The 17,890-nt window shown below is 52.8% G+C and overlaps 5 protein-coding genes across 9 annotated transcripts; 3 read left to right on the forward strand and 2 right to left on the reverse strand.

Annotated features, from left to right (window-relative positions):
- Nucleotides 1–80: 80 nt before the first annotated feature.
- Nucleotides 81–4,779, forward strand: FBXW9 (F-box and WD repeat domain containing 9). 2 transcript variants are annotated; one of them, XM_069082986.1, is made up of 10 exons: nucleotides 81–924; nucleotides 1,124–1,263; nucleotides 2,409–2,537; nucleotides 2,637–2,749; nucleotides 2,842–2,933; nucleotides 3,200–3,348; nucleotides 3,531–3,644; nucleotides 3,991–4,080; nucleotides 4,162–4,227; nucleotides 4,321–4,779. In XM_069082986.1, the coding sequence occupies exons 1-10, from the start codon at nucleotides 516–518 to the stop codon at nucleotides 4,393–4,395; spliced, it is 1,377 nt and encodes a 458-aa protein (XP_068939087.1). In that variant the 5' UTR covers nucleotides 81–515; the 3' UTR covers nucleotides 4,396–4,779. The 2 variants fall into 2 exon arrangements, with proteins under 2 accessions (XP_068939087.1, XP_068939088.1); XM_069082987.1 differs by lacking the exon at nucleotides 2,409–2,537.
- Nucleotides 4,780–4,914: 135 nt separating this feature from the next.
- On the reverse strand, nucleotides 4,915–6,955 carry GNG14 (G protein subunit gamma 14). The gene is made up of 2 exons (XM_069082988.1): nucleotides 5,622–6,955; nucleotides 4,915–5,533 (listed from the first exon to the last, which is right to left on the reverse strand). Exons 1-2 carry the CDS (start codon nucleotides 5,712–5,714, stop codon nucleotides 5,408–5,410), a joined length of 219 nt encoding a protein of 72 aa, XP_068939089.1. The 5' UTR covers nucleotides 5,715–6,955; the 3' UTR covers nucleotides 4,915–5,407.
- A 2,135-nt stretch (nucleotides 6,956–9,090) lies between these two features.
- Nucleotides 9,091–13,297, forward strand: DHPS (deoxyhypusine synthase). Of its 3 annotated transcripts, none has more exons than XM_069082993.1 (9): nucleotides 9,091–9,979; nucleotides 10,935–11,099; nucleotides 11,252–11,373; nucleotides 11,465–11,561; nucleotides 11,714–11,800; nucleotides 12,005–12,110; nucleotides 12,246–12,367; nucleotides 12,878–12,921; nucleotides 13,005–13,297. In XM_069082993.1, the coding sequence occupies exons 1-9, from the start codon at nucleotides 9,749–9,751 to the stop codon at nucleotides 13,123–13,125; spliced, it is 1,095 nt and encodes a 364-aa protein (XP_068939094.1). In that variant the 5' UTR covers nucleotides 9,091–9,748; the 3' UTR covers nucleotides 13,126–13,297. The 3 variants fall into 3 exon arrangements, with proteins under 3 accessions (XP_068939094.1, XP_068939091.1, XP_068939092.1); XM_069082990.1 differs by having other exon boundaries at nucleotides 9,107–9,979; nucleotides 12,246–12,349; nucleotides 12,796–12,921; nucleotides 13,005–13,252; XM_069082991.1 differs by having other exon boundaries at nucleotides 9,843–9,979; nucleotides 10,816–11,099; nucleotides 12,246–12,349; nucleotides 12,796–12,921.
- On the reverse strand, nucleotides 13,106–16,193 carry WDR83 (WD repeat domain 83). Of its 2 annotated transcripts, XM_069082994.1 has the most exons (9): nucleotides 15,997–16,188; nucleotides 15,701–15,821; nucleotides 15,298–15,403; nucleotides 14,862–14,910; nucleotides 14,644–14,770; nucleotides 14,479–14,546; nucleotides 14,298–14,406; nucleotides 13,555–13,669; nucleotides 13,106–13,473 (listed from the first exon to the last, which is right to left on the reverse strand). In XM_069082994.1, the coding sequence occupies exons 1-9, from the start codon at nucleotides 16,097–16,099 to the stop codon at nucleotides 13,321–13,323; spliced, it is 951 nt and encodes a 316-aa protein (XP_068939095.1). In that variant the 5' UTR covers nucleotides 16,100–16,188; the 3' UTR covers nucleotides 13,106–13,320. The 2 variants fall into 2 exon arrangements, with proteins under 2 accessions (XP_068939095.1, XP_068939096.1); XM_069082995.1 differs by lacking the exon at nucleotides 14,862–14,910 and having other exon boundaries at nucleotides 14,644–14,789; nucleotides 15,997–16,193.
- Nucleotides 16,194–16,205: 12 nt separating this feature from the next.
- On the forward strand, nucleotides 16,206–17,804 carry WDR83OS (WD repeat domain 83 opposite strand). Its single transcript, XM_069082996.1, has 4 exons — nucleotides 16,206–16,344; nucleotides 16,817–16,922; nucleotides 17,072–17,169; nucleotides 17,314–17,804. The coding sequence occupies exons 1-4, from the start codon at nucleotides 16,295–16,297 to the stop codon at nucleotides 17,378–17,380; spliced, it is 321 nt and encodes a 106-aa protein (XP_068939097.1). The 5' UTR covers nucleotides 16,206–16,294; the 3' UTR covers nucleotides 17,381–17,804.
- Nucleotides 17,805–17,890: the final 86 nt, after the last annotated feature.

The raw sequence follows: 17,890 nt of genomic DNA on the forward strand, positions 1-17,890 counted from the left end.
GTGGGATGGGGGTCAAGGGTCACCGGGGAGCCCGCCAGGCAGCAAACCGTGCTCCGCGTGCCCGAGCAATCCTCCGCGGCCTCACCGAGGAGCACCGGAAACGAACACCTCCCCTACTTCCGGCCTGTGGGCCGGCCGGCAGCTGTTGTGTACGTCGTCTATCCGCGCCGGAAGTAACGCCCTGGTGCCTTGGAGACGAAATGTAGCCCAGGCGCCTGAGCCCGAGTGGGTGACAGGTGGGAGGTGGGGCGGCTCCCCGGGAGGACCTGCCCGTCCTCGGCTCTCACTCCCATGCTCCGGGCCCCCCATAACGCAGTGTGGTACGCTGGGAAGAGCCCTGGATTGGAATGAGAAGACCTGGATTCGAGTACTGCCTCGTGTGACACTGGGAGAGTCACTTCCCTCTTCTGAGCCTCGGTGTCTTCCTCCGTAAAGTGAGGGGGCCCGCGACTGCCCTTCCAGCCCCTTACCCTCTGATCGCATGCTCTCAGGGTCCTCCAGGGTATCCCCCCGGAATGGAGCCACTACCCGACGACTCCCAGGACTGGGATGAGGACTCGGACCCTGAGACTGACCCGGACGCCCAAGCCCAAGAGTACATCGACCGGGTTCTGGGCTCACCCGGTCCGGCCCTGGCCCGGACGGTCCTGGCTCCCCCGCACACGGTCAGCCCCAGGCCACCCCCAGCGGAGCTATGGCGGGAGTCCAGGCGGTCCCCCGGGGAGGAGCCCGGCCGGGCCGCGTCCGGGCTGCTGGGTCTGCCGCTAGAGCTGATTCTGGAGATCTGCTCCTACCTGGAGGCGAGGCTGGTGCTGGGGGTCCTGCCCCTGGTGTGCCGGTCCCTCCGAGACATCGTCCAGGACCAGGTTATGTGGAAGATCCGCGTGCAGAAGCTCCTGGGGGGGGCCTACCCCGTGGTGGAAGGTGCGGAGGCCGGGGGAGGGACCCGACCCTGCGCTGACCTCGGGGCTTTTCTGGGTGAGGGACTCGGGTCCTTGGCCGGTGCCGAGGTGTTTGCCTGGGCCCCGTGTCTGGAAGGAAGGGGCTGCTGTAGGTAGTGAGGCGGTGGTGGGGAGGAGGCCAGAGAGAAGACAGGGTTCAGACCTTGATCCCCCGCCCTCAGAGGAGGACTTTGACTGGCCGGCTGCCTGCATCGAGCTGGAGGAGCACCTGGGCCGCTGGGCAGACGACGGGCGGCGGGTCGAATACTTCAGCTTGTCTGACGGCCACTTTGCCTCCATCGACTCTGTTCTCCTGCTGCAGGTGAGGACAAGGCAAGTCTCCCGGGTGGGGAAGTTGGAAGCCATCTGGATTTGAATGGGAGGATTTAGAGCTTCGAGAGACCTTAGCTATCATAACAGATCCAATTTCTTTAACTTTGTAGGTTTGCAAAGGGAGGGATAGAGAACAAGTGATAGATAAGAAATTGTGATATCGAAAGGTGAGAAAACTGAAGTTCAAAAGTTTAATGATTTTTTTTGGAAGCAATCCAGGTTTAGTGACTTGCCCAGGGTCACACTGCTAGAGTTTAATTACTTTTTGAGTTCCATTCCCCATATCACCTGTTGGACATCTTCACCTGGATGTACAGACATGTCAAATGCTACATGTCCAAAACAGAACTCATTATCTCTTTTATCCAAACGTACCTTTCTTTCTAGCTTCCTGTTTCTGCTTAGGGCACCAGTATCTTGAACTCTTCTCTCTCTCCTTTACCCCCATATCCAGTTAACATCCAAATGTCTTCCACAACTTCTCTCCTATCCTGGGCCCTCATCACCTGTTGCCCTGATGGTTACAGTTCATCTCCTTGCCTCTGCTGTCACCCTCATCCTATCCATCTACTACATGGATCTGACCATGTCACTCTCCTTCACGAGAAACTTAAATAGGATAAAAGGTTGATTATTTAAAGAGTATTTACAGCCCATCACAAAATCTCGATGCAGATACATCCTGTCCTGTTCTGAGATTTACTGGATCTCATTCCTCCTCCTGGATTCCTTCCCAACTAGCATATTTGCTGTTCCTCCAAATTGGAATTGGACCTTTACCACACATATGCCTTACCTTAGCTCCCTTCAAGTCACAGCTCAAGCTGTGAAAAGCCGTTGGCTTACTTTAACACTAATGAATGTCAGTAATTATACCCATGAGCTGGTTTACCAAAGCCAGGATTTGAACTCCAATCCTGAGCACAGTGGAAAGAACTCTGGATTTGGAGTTGAAGACCTTAATTTGTGACTTTGGGCATGTAGCTTAAATGTTCTGGGCTTCAGTTTCCTCATCTGTATTGTGACAGGGTCAGATCAGATCATCTCAAAGGTCACATTTAGCTCTTAAGTCCAGTCCTGGCACTGTATTCTATGCTTTTTATGGCCCTGGCACCCCACTGTGTCCTCCTTTAGGGTGGGGCGCTCTGTGTCTCTGGCTCCCGGGACCGCAATGTCAACTTGTGGGACTTAAGACAGCTTGGAGCAGAGCCAGGCAAGGTTCTGGTCAAGGCCCTGGGTACCCAGCGGAGTGGGACCCACAAGGTGAGAGATCAGGAGCCAGGCTCTGGGGTGATGCTTCTTCTGGCTCATGCCTGTGCCTCCTGAATGGGACTCTATGCCCTGATTCTCCCAATTCTCCAGGGCTGGGTCTGGTCCCTGGCTGCCCAGGATAATCGTGTCTGCTCAGGCTCCTGGGATAGCACTGTGAAGCTCTGGGACATGGAGGCTGATGGGCAGCAGTTTGGGGAGATCAGGTTTGTGGTGGGCACAGGGGGAGGGTTCAGGCCTTGTGGGGATGGAGAAGTGCCCAACTTCCCTTCCCCTAGCCCCATTCCTGTCTCCCTAGGGGCAAGGCTGCAGTGCTCTGTCTCTCCTACCGTCCTGACATCCTGGTCACTGGCACCTATGATAAGAAAGTGACTGTTTACGACCCCCGAGGTGGGTCTGCAGAATCCTGGGCAGACACAGGGAAAACAGGATCCCCCAGAGAGTATAGGAAATGGCTTTGTCTGGCCAGAGAAGATTCTTCCAGGGTTGAGAGCCAGGAAATCCTTGTACTATCTGGGGGTGGCTGACAATATTGTCACAGGCTGGCATCAGGTCTCAGAAGGGGGCTTCCCAAGAATCCCCCTGGCATGAACCTGGAGCCCTTGGGAGGGAGAAAGTGACCAGCTATTCTAATGCTTGACCCACTCCTGGTATAGCGGGCCAGGCCCTGGTGAAGAGCCGAAGGTTGCATTCAAGTGCTGTGTTGGCCTTGTTGGCTGATGACCAGTACATTATCTCAGGAAGTGAGGACCGAACCTTAGTGGTGTTTGAGCGGCGGACCAACAGCGTCCTACAAAGGCTGCAGGTGCTGGGACCCAGCAGGAACGGGGTGGGGAGTGGCTCCAGGTCTGGTGCTGCTCTTGCCTGGCTCCATCCTTGATGGGGGGAGGTGTTGGAAGATGTGGTGCTCAGCCTCTGAGAGCCCTTAGGGTGGGGTGGAGGGCAGGGCCTGATCTCTTCTCTGAGCCTTCTTCTTCTTGCCATCAGCTGGAGTCATACCTACTGTGCATGTCCTACCAAGAGCCCCAGCTCTGGGCTGGGGACAACCAGGGCCTACTCTATGTGTTCGAGAACCACGGAGGCCAGTTCAAGCATGTCAGGGTGTGGCATTTCTCAGTTCTACTCACCTTGGCTCTAGCTCCTTCCTTGCCCATTTCTCTTCTGGCATCGGGGATAGGAGGGGGAATCATGGCAAATAATCTAAGGTTTCAGTGTCTTCCTCTGTTAAATGCAAAGTTTGGGGTGGGTGATCCCTAAGCCTGTTTTAGGTTTTGTTTTTCATTCTAAGAGTTGGGAAAGGGGTGGGTAGAAGGGCCCTGGATCAGCAGCTGCCCCATGAATATAGTCTCAGTTAGGAACAGGGTTAAGAGGGTGTGAGGAGAGCAGGGCCCTGGTATTGGGTGATAAAAACCCTGCATTTCCCTTCTCCTATATCTCTTCCCTGTAGTCCTTCGATGTGGGGCATAGGTCACAAATCACTGGTATTGAACATTCCTTGGGAACACTTTATACCACATCCACAGACAAGACCATTCGGGTAAGCACTGGCTGGCCAGAGTTCCCACAGTGAACTGTAGACCCTTGGCTCCAGATCCTTAGTCTAGCTTCTGTTCCCCAGGTACATGTGCCCACTGACCCACCACGGACCATCTGTACCCGAAGCCACCACAATGTTCTTAATGGGGTAAGGCCCCTTTTTCCAAGCTCTGCCTTGCTACACCCTCTTCCCCCTATACTCCAGTAAGGTCTTTCTTTGTTACTGATTTCCCTCTGCCAGGTCTGTGCTGATGGCAATGTGGTAGTAGCTGCCTCTGGTGGCCTGTCCTTGGAGGTGTGGCGATTGAAGCCCTGAAGAAGGAGGGACCCTGAAGAATGGGTCTGGCCGAGGCACCTTGGGACCTATGCTGCTGTCCACACTTCCCGCATCACTGCCCCAATGCCTGTTGTTGGGGATCATCCCAACTCTCCAGGTCTCAGGCCTGGTTTTGTGGTGCTACTGGAGTCCCTGGCCATTTTCTCTAGAGGCTGGGATAACATTGCTCCCACTGTGCAAGCTCACAGATCCTGATGGGGGATAAACCGCATCACCCAGGATCTGAAGAGTGTTGAGGGTCCCTCCAGTGAGGGCTGGGCCTCATTCCCTCCCTTCCCCCCACCTCCCTGTTATTTATTATTGGAATACACCTTTCCCCTGCTGTTGAGGCCAAAGCTCAGGAATAAACGTGTTGGATGATTCCCTGCTGCTGTGACCTGTGTACTGCTGGGCTTCCACCTGTGATGTGCATTTGTGCCTTTGTGTGGATAGAGACTGGATGTCTACATGTGATTCTGCTCATGGGGCTGTCACTTCTGACTGTTTGTGGCCATGTACATTTGATTATGGTGTGCTGAATGACAGCATTGAGCCTGTGATGTGAGATGCATGTTTGTCAGAGACTGAGAGACCATGTAGTGGATGGGTGGGAGATGCCTCCATGGACACCCAGTCCTTGGGAGATCAGAGCCATTCTTGGTTCTCCTTCCCAGACATGAACTCAGACTCATACAAGGAGCTGAAGACTTTAATAAGACCTGACCCATATTTTCCTGGAGCTCTCAGACCCTCTGTGGAATGGAAGGAACAGGAGAGGTCAAGGGGTCTCTTGGGGGGGGGGTGATGTCAGGATGGGAATGTCTCAGGATTCAGGGACATTGGGGAGTGAAGTGCTGGGGGGGAGTATATCTCAAGCCATAGGGTCCTGGTGCCAGGGTACCTTAGTACAGGAAGGTGAGGAGTCTCTTGATAGGGGTGTTGAATCAGGAATTTGAAAGGAGAAATCTCACAGTGGGGGTATCCAAAAACACAAATGTTCCTTGAGAGGGGGTCACAGGATAGTACATGGCTTCTTTTCCTTGAAGGGGTTGACAGCCGCTGGGATGCCCATGAGGAATGGGTCACTTTTGGCATGTTCCACACAATACTGCAAGAGCTCCCCTGCTGCCTTGGATACCTAAAGCCAGATCAGGGCCCAGCTAGTCACCAGGGACCCAGGTACATCCCTGGCTCCAGCCCATCCTCTCCCCTTCTTGAGCTCTCACCTGGATGCGGTCAATGCCAGCCTCCATTCTCAGCTGCTCCACTGCCCGACGCGCTTGCCCTATGTCACTGCCACTTGACATCTTGCTGGACATCTGCCGAATGGAGCTGCCAAATGTGATCAAGGTCCCTTGGCTCCTTGCAGTGAGAGATCAGCTGTCAGGCCCCATGCCCAGTTCCTCCCCCAAATCACTCCAAATCACTGTGTGACTGTGATCTTGGACAAGCTACCCCACATCCCCAGCCCAGCCCTGCCTCAGTTTTCTCTTCTAAGAAATGACCTGGGGGAGGCTAGGTGGCCCAGTGAATAGAGCACTGGCTTGGAGTCAGGAGGACCTGAGTTCAAATCCAGCCTCAGATACTTAACACTTACCATGTGACCTTGGGCAAGTCACTTAACCCCAATTGCTCTGCCCTCCCCCCTCCAAAAAGCAAAAAAAAAAAAAAAGACCTAGAGGATTTCTGCAGCCTTTCCTAGCTTTAAATGCTTCCTTGTCTCCTCTCCTGCTCTTCCTCAATCCCCCTGGCTGGCAGGGGCCCAACCCTGAGGAGGGAGGGACCATTTCCTGGAAGGCAAGTAAGGCTAGGCGAACATTGAAGGTGGACTCCGGATCCAGATTCAAGCCTCAACTCTTCAAGGCTCTTCCCTTAAAGATATTAACCTAAATAAATTTTTAACCTTTCTCCTTTAAATTCTAAGATCTTTACCTTTCCAAGGAGAGCGTTACTCTCTCTGTCAAGGTCCGGTTCTGGTTAGTGCCCAGGGAGCAATGCGGCCTCCCTCACCCACTAATCACGGCCCAGCCCTCTGGACTCCCAGGGTCTAGACTGTCCTTTTCTTCTTTCCCACCAGTGCCTTTGAAGCCAGGACACCTAGGGAGTGAAATGTCACTGCCAGGAAACAGCAGCAGCTGCAGTGACTGTGGGGTAGGAGATCCCTTTGAGGGGTGGGCAAGGGATAAACATCATAGTAACCCCATCTGTCAGGCAGGAACCTAGAAGAAACCTAGTGTTGGGGGTCCTCAGGATCCTGCCTGATTTCATGGGTCATAGGATATCACTGCCAGAAGAAAGAGATCACCTACAGTGGTGGTCTCCAAAGAAGAGGCTATGCACTCTCAAGGGGGCTATGGCATGACCTCAAATGGTACACGACCAGACGGCCTGGGAGATGGGTTGCATCTCACCTTCCCCTCTATAAGCAATTATGGACTGATTTCCAGCACATCCATACCAAAAAAAAAATAATCTGAATGTAATAAAGGATCCTTTTCATCTTCTACTATGTATATGAAAATGCTTAAATTGATGTTGGTTAAATTCAGAATAAAGACCATTCTGCTGTCTTCTCTATCATATCCCACCACTGACCTCTTGTGGCCTCACTGGGTACCTGTCCCTCAGGGTAGCTCTAACCTCATCCTGACTCAGCCATCCTGTGGCAGATATGAGTGCCGGCCAAGGGAGAGCTGTGCCACCAGGATCCTCTTTATGGTCAGACCCTGCTTCCCAGGAGAGAGAACCACCTCTCCCCTCCCCACTTCATTGTCACCAAGTCCACTGAGGATAAGGATACGTTTTGGTCCTTTCAAGCCTGAGGAACTTCCCTATTCCCAGCACCCCACACTGAAAGCCACCTTGTAATCCTTAATTCATGTCTTACCGCAGGTTGCCCATCGACAGTTGTCTTCTTTCTACCTCTAACAACGACCCCTTTGTCTCCACTTACTCTTGCTGGGCCCTTTCCACCTCTTACTCAGACTTTTACCAATAGCTTAACTGGCCTCCTTGCCAGATTGATATGTCTTCTACATTGCTGCCAAAATGATTTTCTCAGAACACAGGTCAGACTATGCCATTCCTTTTTCAATAAACTCCAATGGCTCCCTGTTGGGGGACCTTTTAAAAAAATTTGTTTTTTAAATTTGTGTTTTTGTATAAATTTTCTTATGTATATGTCATCACAGTGGCAGTGGGATAGGGACTATGGTTTTCGTTTTCATGGGGAACTTCTGGGTAAGGAAATTCCTCCTAATGCAGGTTGACATCTTGGTAATCTGCAGTTTTATAGTTTCCTAAATCAAAGCACCTCGATATTATATCACTATACCATTACCTGTTATTGTTGTTTTGGTTGTGTTCAACTCTTTGTGACCCCATTTGGGGGTTAATTGGCAAAGAAACTGGAGTGGTTTTCTATTTCCTTCTCCAGCTCATTTTACAGAGGAGGAACTGAGAAGAACAGAGTTAAATGGGCGAGTGCCCAGGGTCACACAGCTAGTTAAAGTGCCTGAGGCTGGATTTGAATTCAAGTCTTCCTGAGTCCAGGCCTGGTACTGCATTATATTTCTCCATATAAATAAATTTATATAGAAAACTGTATTAGCAAGCACACCCAGGATGGCCTTCCAGCACAGGTTCTTTGATCTGCTTTTCTAAAGGAAAGATAACAGACAGATAAGTAGAAAGAAGTGAGTATCCAATAGACGGGGCTCCAATTGTCTAAACAGAATAATACAACCACCTATATAAACAACCGGACTGGAGCACCAACATCTGAGTAGTGGGGGGGAGGGGGCAGGTGTTAACAAACAGCTACTCAGAGTCCTGTCCAGGGAATCAAAAGGTCCTTCTCACGAGTGAGCCCCCAAAATAAAACACCAACTTGCCAGTATATATAGTTTTCAACTGATAGGCTCAGAGCCAGAAGGCACCACAACCTGCCGGGCTCAGTGTGAAAGCCTTCCTGCAAACAAGCCTCCCCCTAAGCAAACTTCTCTCCTCAGGCAAGTTCCGCCCTCAGTGGCTCTATGTGACTCAGGCCATATCACAGCTGTGACTGAAATGCCCGTGTGCCTTTAGACCTGGGAAGACAGCTCCTGTTCCAAGGAAAAAGGGGACACGTGGTCACATAGGCCTATTAATGGCCAGGGAAGATCTTCCTATCCCATTAACATAAGAACTTGTAATAAATATACACACATCGGGACTATGTGTCAAACATTTTTAATTGGCAAGATGCATGATATCAAAAGGTTTGGAAAGGAGTGGCTAGGTGGCACAGTGAATAGAGCACCGGCCCTGGACTCAGGAGGACCCGAGTTCAAATCCGGCCTCAGACACTTAACACTTACTAGCCGTATGACCTTGGGCAAGTCACTTAACCCCAACTGCCCTCACCCCCCAAAAAAGCAAAAACAAAACAAAAAATGTTTGGAAACCATTGATCTAGTCTGTGTACCCAAACATTGTTGACTGATGAGTTGTGTGATATAACAAAGTTTTGGAGACAGTGGTTGGGTTCCTGGCTGCTACCTAGATGCTGTGTGACCTGGGCAGGTCCAGCAAGCTTTCTGAGCCCTATTTCCTTCATAGGTGCCTTCCATCATTTTTTGCAGCTCTATCCTCATATAGGGTGTATTATTTTATGCCTCTAGCCGCTAGGTGGCGCAACCGACACAACACCAGAACTGGAATCAGGCAGACGTGTTCAAAAGTGACCTCAGGAGCTTACTAGCTGTGTGATGGTGGGCAAGTGACTTACTGAGCCGCATGAAGGCCTGTCTAAACTTTCCATCTTTCCCCTTTCCTAGCTCAGTGCACTGCGCACAGCAGCCACCAGCTTTGTTGATTGACTGATTTGTGAAATGGGCAGATTGGGCTAGATGACGGTTCGCCAACGTAAGAGAGGATCTAAAGACCCAGAGAGGGGCAGGTCTTGCCCAAATTTATTCTGCTCCAGAGCTGTGAGGGGCCCTTGGTCCTGCCCAAGCAGAGAGGGTTCGCACCCTGTGCATCCCCTAGATCCCCGGTGCAGAGAGGTAAGCAGCATCCGCCTGCTATGTGGGACCAGGGACGAAAACTGGGAGCCCAGAGGCTCTCTGAGGGCGACCGACAGAGGGCGGGAGAGCGCTGGCGAAGCTCTTGAGCCTAGGCAGCATTCGTAGAAGAAATGAGGCATACGAACAAAGGGGCCTCCGTCTCCACGTGACCTGCAACATTTCCGGTCCTTCACCGTCTCTCTTCCCCCGCCTCACTTCCTCGGCTAGCCGGGATCGCACTGAGCCCCGGTGAGCCGAGGTGGGGCCGGGCGGCCTCACCCTAACCTCCAGCCTCCCTCGAAGGGCGCATGGAAGGCTCCCCAGAGGAGGAGGGTGGGGAGAGACCCGGGCCCCGACCGCCGCCTGGAGCTATTGACGCCGTCCTCAGGCACAGTTCGGCGCTGCCCGCCGAGGCCGTCCAGGTCCAGGGCTACGACTTCAACCGCGGCCTGGACTATGGCGCTCTCCTGCGCGCCTTCGCCACCACCGGCTTCCAGGCCACCAGCTTCGGCCGAGCAGTGCAGCAGGTCAACGCCATGGTGAGGGGCGGGCTGGGAGAGAGCAGGTCCGGAGCATGGTGAGGGAGGGGGCGGAGCCAGGGAGGCGGGGCAGGGCCGAGCCCTGGTGAAGGGGGCGGGTCTGGGGCAGAGGGGTAGGTCAAAACTGGGGGGGGGGGGGGGGGGGCAGGGCCGGGATAGAGGGGTAGGTCAAAACTGGGAGAGCAGAGCAGAGGGAGGGAAGGTCCTGATCACGGTGAGGGGCGGGCTAGGGGAGAGCAGGTCTGAGGCGTGGTGAGGGAGGGGGCAGGGCCGGGGAGGCTGGGGGAGAGCAGGTTCGAGTCCTGGTAAAGGGGCGGGGCTTGGGAAGAGGGGTAGATCAAGGGTACAGTGAGGGTCCTAGGAAAAGAGGGGGTCAGGGCAGGACTGGTCAGTGCCAAGAGAACTGGGAGAGGAACGGGTGAGGGAAGAATGGTAATTCAATTATAGAAAACTCCTAGAAGGGGAGGCCCAGCATTGGGGGAGCCAGTCATATAATTGATGCCTCTAGGTCCAAGGTGAGGGCCTGGGAAGAGAGAATGACCCAACCCTGGGTAAAGGGGTACTTCAGACCTAGGGAGATTGTTGCCATGGTGAGACATAAAGGGGCAGTGGGACGATGAGCACTTCAGGACCGTCAAAGCATGAGAAAAGCTGTTGGCCATGAGGGGCTTGGGTTAGTGCTATGTTCAGGGGTGAACGAGTACTGAGATACTGATAAAAGGACACATAGTATGTCATGTGTGCACTTCTGCTCAAACCAGAATTTAAGGGAACAAGTCAGGAGACAAACTCAAGTTTCCCTTTATAATCTTGGGTTGGTTTTTTATCTTCACTAGGCTTTAGTTTCTGCATCTATCAAACGATTCAGGAAATGTCTTTAAGTGGGCCCTGCTTCCCAGCAAACCCAGGTTTTAAGTTTGGGGAGAGATCACAGTCACTCCACGTTCTCTCCCAGATTGAGAAGAAGCTGGAGCCTCTTGGAGAGGAGGAGGAGAACCACACAGATTTGAACCCAAGTCATCGGCCAGTAAGCGGCTGCACCATCTTCTTGGGCTACACATCAAATCTCATCAGCTCTGGTGTCCGAGAGACCATTCGTTACCTGGTGCAACACAATATGGTGCGGGAGAGTGGCTTGGGTCAAGGCCTGGAAACCCCAGGAGCTTAGTAAAAGATCTCCTTTGACCTGGGGTGGGGAGGAGGGGAGGGACTGAAGTGCCACCTAGGCCAGGGATAATTTCTGCTGTGATTCTCCTGGGCCTGGCCCTGCAGGTCGATGTTCTGGTGACAACTGCAGGTGGTATAGAGGAAGATTTGATCAAATGCCTGGCACCCACGTATCTGGGTGAATTTAGCCTGAAGGGGAAGGACCTGAGACAAAATGGCATCAATAGGTATGAGTGAGGGGGGAGGAGGGGCCACTGTGGAGGTTTTTCTGGCTCAGAGCCTTGAAATAACTGACTCAGTTAATCCCTAACTCTTCAGGATCGGTAACCTGCTTGTCCCCAATAATAATTACTGCAAGTTTGAAGACTGGCTGATGCCAATTCTGGACCAGATGGTTCTGGAGCAAAATACAGAGGTGGCCACAATTGGGGGGGTGGGATAGAAGGCCTGGGTCAGGGGTCATTGGGGAGGGCATTCACCAAGGGATCAAAGGGATGGGAACTCCAGGGATTGGGAGGGAAAATTGTTCCTTGAGATCTGTAACCCCAAGGGCCTGTCCTTTCCTAGGGGGTGAAATGGACACCATCAAAGATGATTGCAAGGTTGGGCAAAGAGATCAACAATCCGGAGTCTGTGTATTACTGGGCACAGAAGGTATGGCCTATAGTGAGAAGGGTGTGAAGTGTTAGGACGTCTGTGCAAATATCCCTGAGGCTCTGTCCTTGTGATCTTCGAACCCAGTCCCCTTTTCCCATTTTTTATCCTCTTCTTCTTTGGCCCAGCAGTTGGGGAGAAAGGGTATGGACAAGGGAGGGTATGTATTCCCACCCTATTGTGACTTCTGATTCCACTATCTAGAACAACATCCCAGTGCTAAGCCCAGCTCTGACAGATGGGTCTCTTGGGGATATGATCTTCTTCCATTCATATAAGAATCCAGGGCTTGTACTGGACATTGTGGAAGGTGAGCTTTCCTCGCATCTCCTAGGGCCTGACAGTGGGGCAGGGTGGTGGGACATAAAGGGGGAACCATGAGACAAGGGATTGGGTGGCCTTGGGAAGCCAGGAACCACCAGTAAAGCCTGATCCCTTTGCTCAGATTTACGACTCATCAATGCTCAGGCTATCTTTGCCAAGCGAACAGGCATGATCATCCTTGGGGGAGGCCTCGTGAAACACCACATTGCCAATGCTAACCTCATGGTAAGGCCACCCTGCAGGGCCAGCTGTGACAGAAGCACTTAGCGTCTTTCTCTCTGCATGTCAGGGACTCTGTGCCTTGTGGGACAATGCTGCTCTCACTCTTCTTTTCCCACCAACCTGGAATGTTTTTGCCCCTCACTGTCTTTGAGTCCCTGTGTTACTATGAAAGTCTAAAAGTTCTGTACAGTGGTAAGAGTATGGGACTTGGAGGTAGGAGAGACCTGGGTTCAAGTCCAGCTTCTGACACTTGTCCTGTGACCCCATGGTCTAATGGCTTAAGCTCTGAACCCATCCTTATCTGTAAAATAGGGATAATCTCCATAGTCTGTATTTCATCACTGCTGCTGTGAGGATTGAGAGATGTGTCTAAAGCACTAATGTGACTCGTTGAGTGTTAGCTGTACCCACTCCCCCTTCTATCCCTTCATTCCAACTTGTCCTAACAGAGGAATGGGGCAGATTATGCTGTCTATATCAACACGGCCCAGGAATTTGATGGCTCAGACTCTGGTGCGAGGCCCGATGAAGCTGTATCCTGGGGCAAGATCCGAATGGATGCAAAGCCAGTTAAGGTGCATCTGGGTGCAGGCTGGGGTGTTGGGGGTAGCCTTGGGCCTCCAGTTACTTAGTTCTCTCTTCTGATTTCCTTCCCCAGGTCTATGCTGATGCCTCTCTTGTCTTCCCTCTGCTTGTGGCAGAGACTTTTGCCCAGAAAATCAGCTCCTTCACTCCTGAGAAGAACAATGACTGAGCAGCTGGTTCCAACAAGGACCTGAAGCTGGGGCTTCTGATCCCTCCTATTTATTGTCTCACAGTTACTCCCCAGCCACCCCCAACTTTCATGGTATGCTGGCCAAGGTCAGCAAATACCTAGGCCTGAAATAAAGGTGTCTTTATATGGCAGGTAATGGTACAGATCCCTAAGGTCAATAAACTCCATTTGTCCCATCCAGGTATGTTTGTGCTGCCCCTCAAGCCAGCAACTCATCCTCTCCTACAAATGAGTCTTCTCGCCAGCACTGGACATTGCCTTCGGAGGCAGTCAGCAGGCAGGGCTCAGTGGGGTGGAAGGCCAGGGATTGGACTACACCTCGACTCACAGGCAGGGTCAAAGCCAGAGTGCCCTGTGACAGAAAAGAAAGATTGTAGTGAGGAAGGAGGAACAAGAGAGAGAAGGCAAGGTGCTAGCTGCTGGGGACGCTCACCTCCACCAGGTCCCAGAAGTAGACGTTTCCGTCTTCCGAGGCACTGACCACATGAGTATCTCGCTCGCTCAGGCAGCAGTCCAACTTGTATTCATGATTTTTATGCCCTGTGTACCTGAGGTGGGGAGACATCAGGCTGGCTCCTGAGAGCTACAGGCTCCTTGTCCCTTCCTTTATGAAGCATGCACTCAAGGCTCTCCATATAGTAATCTCACTCTGCCTTATCTTTTTTTTTTTTTTTTGCTTTTTTGGAGGGGGGAAGGCAGGGCAATTGGGGTTAAGTGACTTACCCAAGGTCACACAGCTAGTAAGTGGTTCGTGTCTGAGGGTGGATTTGAACTTGGGTCTTCCTGACTCCAGGACTGGGGCTCCATTCATTGTGCCACCTAGCCAGCCCAACTCTGCCTTATCTAATGCTCTTCCTTCTCTCTCAGTTCTCTCTGCCTAGGCCAGGAATGTAGTCATTTCTGTCTGGCTTTGTTGAATTCCTCTTCCATTCACTGAAGTCCCAACCCAGGCATGACCTCCAACCATGAAGCTTTCCCAGACTCCCCTGGGAAAGTCATCTCTGATTGGTGCTTCTCTTACCACCTCATGTTTTGTAATTGTATACCTGTCATCCCCCTTTGTCATAACTTTCTTTGGGTCTGTTTTCTGTGCCAGGAGAGGTTTGTACACAGGAGCTTAATTAGCACTGAACAAATGGGTGAACAGAGGGGAGGCCACTTGCTTTGTTGTCTTACTCTCCCAACAGCTCCCCTGTATCTTTGTCCAGGAGTCGAAGGGAAGAGTCAAGGCTGGAGATGAGTGTGCACTGGCCATCTTTGCTAAAGCACACACAAGTGATGGGACCTGTAAAAGGGGCAGGGTGAGGATTAGTGCTCCCAGCTATACCCTCCTAGGCCCCTTGTGCCCCATACTCACTTCCCACATAATCTGCATACAGCTCTCCCATCCGAAGGTCATAGCGTCGAGAGCGTCCATCCACAGAACTGGGGAGAGACAGCAAGGAGAAGGGCTTGGGAGTGTCAAGGCTTTCTTTGGTCTCTGCCAGACACATCTCTTCCTTACTTTCCCTTTGGCACTCACCCTGCTAGGATCTCATGGTCTGACAGCTTTATACTGGATATACCATCCTTGGCTTCATCTAGGATCTGGACAGGGTCAGGTCGTCGGGAACGGCAGTCCCAGCATCGGACACTTGAATCAATGGAGCCTGTAGCCAGAACCCAGCCCTTGGTGAAATGGAAGCAGGGGCAGAATGTAGGCTCTTGAAGCTTCCCACATCCCCAGAACTCTTAACTTACCAGACACAATTATTGTGGCTTCTTCACTGAACTGCACACAGTTCACCTTCTATAAAGCCAGCATGGGATGGGGGTAGAGGAATGCTTGGTCAATGTCAGCTATTGAATGAGGCCACAAGGTCCAGAATCAAGCAAGTGTGGTTTAGGTTTGTGGGAAGGAGCAAAGGAACGATTTGGTTGGGTAGGATTTCTTGGGAAAAGTGGCCCCTCAACTGGACTTTGAAGGCAATGGAAGCATAGCATGGTATGGTTGGAGATGGCAGAGTGAGTAAGGCCTGCCTGCCAGGGCCTCACATCAAGTGGAGAATAATTCAGTCTAGAGGAACTATTCATTCAAAGGACTGGGTGCAGGATGGGGGGTGGGGTGAAGAAGACGGATTCTCTGGGACCATGGGCTAGGAGGAAGACCATGAATGGGACAGCCTTGGATTCTCACCCCTGCGTGGCCCCGGAATTTTCGAAGAATCTGGCCTGATGCCACATCCCAAAACAGAACAGCTCGGTCACTTCCCCCAGAGCACAGGCGGCTGTTGTCAAATGAGCTGGGAGAGTAGGGAGAACACACAGATCTTTGGGGTACAGGAAGTAGCTATAGGAAGGCATGGGGTGGGGATACAGAGGCTGGGGAGACAACTGCACGGGCTTAGTTTACAATTTGTGGGTCCATAGATGAAGACAAGGCAGAAAAACATTTCGGACAAAAGGCGAGTTTCAATTGCCATGGGAACATATAGGGCAAGAAAAGATGGCCTCCGAGGGGTGGCCCCGGAGCAGAACCTCAAAGTGGCGCATTCTGGTGACAGCTCAGGAAAAATTGGGGGGTGTCTGTGGGGTCTCACCCTGCAGCATCCAGGACCTCGGCCCCGTGGCCGCTGTAGGTTCGAAGCAATGTCCCCCGCAGGGGGCTCCACAGGGACAGTGACTTATCACTGCCACAGGTCAGGCAGTATCGACCATCAACTGCATGGAAGGAGAGTCCCAGCACTATCCTTCCTCCTCCCCTCTCATTGCCTTCTTCCCCACCTCCCCATTCTCCACTCCCCCCTCCCTCAGTCTCCCTTCTCCCCATTCCCTTCCCACCTCTTTTATCTCCCTCCTTCCCCCCTCTTCCTTTCCCGGTGGGGAGAGCACAGACCATTGAAACGCACGGCCCGCACGGCTCCCTGGCGGCAGGGCAGGCTCCGCACCGATTTCCGAGGCAGCTCCGGCTTCGTTGGCCTCGGCTCTGGAAACGCCATGTTCAGGGTGGTAGCTGGAACGAAAGCGTCTGAGTCTGCAGTGTTACACCCTAGAGGCTCCCCCACGCTTCGGGAGCTGCATGTTACCGGAAGTTCCCCCGGCGGTAGCGGAAGGGGCGGGGTCAGGACTGGTGGTTCGCGTGCCTTCTCTACACCCCCCCCCCCCCGCACACCCCGCCCCTTCCCGGCCCGGCAATGTCCGCGAACAACATGTCGGACCCCCGGCGGCCCAACAAGGTGCTCAGGTGAGGATCCAGTCCCGCCTCCGTCCCCCAAACTCAGAAATTTCTCCACAGTGAAATCCATTCCGTAGCTGCAAACTGCGCTTAGAGATCCTAAAAAGGAAAGCTATTTATCTAGACTCCCCAACCTGCGCTTAGAGATCCTTCCCTGGGGAAGCTGACTCCTTGACTTCCCAGCCTGCTCTTAGAGATTGGAGTTAGGCAAGCTGGTTCTGTGTCTCCCTTGCGCTTGGAGATCCTAGGAGGAAAAGCAATCTCTTTTGGCACTATTTCCTGTTTTCAGATCCCAGACTGGGAAAGCCTACTTCATGACTCGCTCCCTGTACTTAGAGATCTAGGAAGGGAAAGCGATTCCTTGTGTTTTCTTACACTGAGCTTAGAGAGCTGGGCAACGGAAGTCTATTTGTTGATTCTCCTCCCCGGACTTCGAGGTGGACTGACAAAGCCCTTTCCTATGTCACCTTGGTGTTCCCAGGTACAAGCCACCTGCCACGGAGAACAACCCGGCCCTGGAGGATCCGACCCCCGACTACATGAACCTGCTGGGAATGATCTTCAGCATGTGTGGCCTCATGCTCAAGGTGCAGCCCAGGGACAGGGTGGGGAGGGTCAGGCACCCTGGGTGAGAAGACATGTCCCTGGGGTGAGGACTCAGATCTCGGGCTTGGAGGGTTCTTGGTCGGAGGGAGAGGACTCCAGCCCAGCTCGATTCTGCCTCTCCTCTCCCCAGTTGAAGTGGTGTGCCTGGATTGCTGTCTACTGTTCCTTCATCAGCTTCGCCAATTCTCGAAGCTCTGAAGATACCAAGCAAATGATGAGCAGCTTCATGTAAGTCCTCGTGACTGGGCAAAGCCAGGGTCCTGAAGAAGAGGCAGTGTCCTTGACCCTGCTTTCCACCCTTTCTCCTCACCTCTCAGAGGGTTCAAAGGGCCCCAGTTCTTCCTCAGCCTCACCCTTTTCTCTCCCAACCAGGCTTTCCATTTCTGCTGTGGTGATGTCCTACCTCCAGAACCCCCAGCCTATGACACCCCCGTGGTAAACACCAATCACTTTAGCTCTTCAGCCTGGATCTCAGGACCCGAGGGCTCTTACTATTTGTCCTGGACCAGAATAAAGAAAAGCCAGAAACTGATTCATTCCTCCCTCCCAGCCTCTGCTCCAAATCTGGGGCCTCAGACTGCACGGTGGAACGTCCCCACTCTGACCTTCTCTACTGAAGGATTGCCTGCTGTTGGGCCCTGGCCCTGTCAGGGTCCCGCAGCCCCTAACTCCTTTCCAGCCTCCCTGCCCCCAGCACCTTGGGCAGAAGAGGATCCTGCACCTGCCTGGCCACTCGCCACAGTGTCTTCCCAGGAGGCCGAAACTGAGGACGAACATCTCCGGGCTGGGACTGGGGCTGGGGCTGCGAGGCTGGACTGCTTGTAACTACTTGTAGCAACCAATACAGATGGATGTGTAAGAAAGTTTCCCTTGACTGTGCTTATTCTCCGCCTCTTCTCTCGAGCTCCGCCTCTCTCGTTCCTTGATTCGTCGGTCATATGACGGACCC

The sequence above is a fragment of the Petaurus breviceps genome, unplaced genomic scaffold (assembly GCF_028583685.1).
Source record: "Petaurus breviceps papuanus isolate PSGF00001 unplaced genomic scaffold, PetGlider_PUasm1.0 172, whole genome shotgun sequence".
Classification (NCBI taxonomy): Eukaryota; Metazoa; Chordata; class Mammalia; order Diprotodontia; family Petauridae; genus Petaurus; species Petaurus breviceps.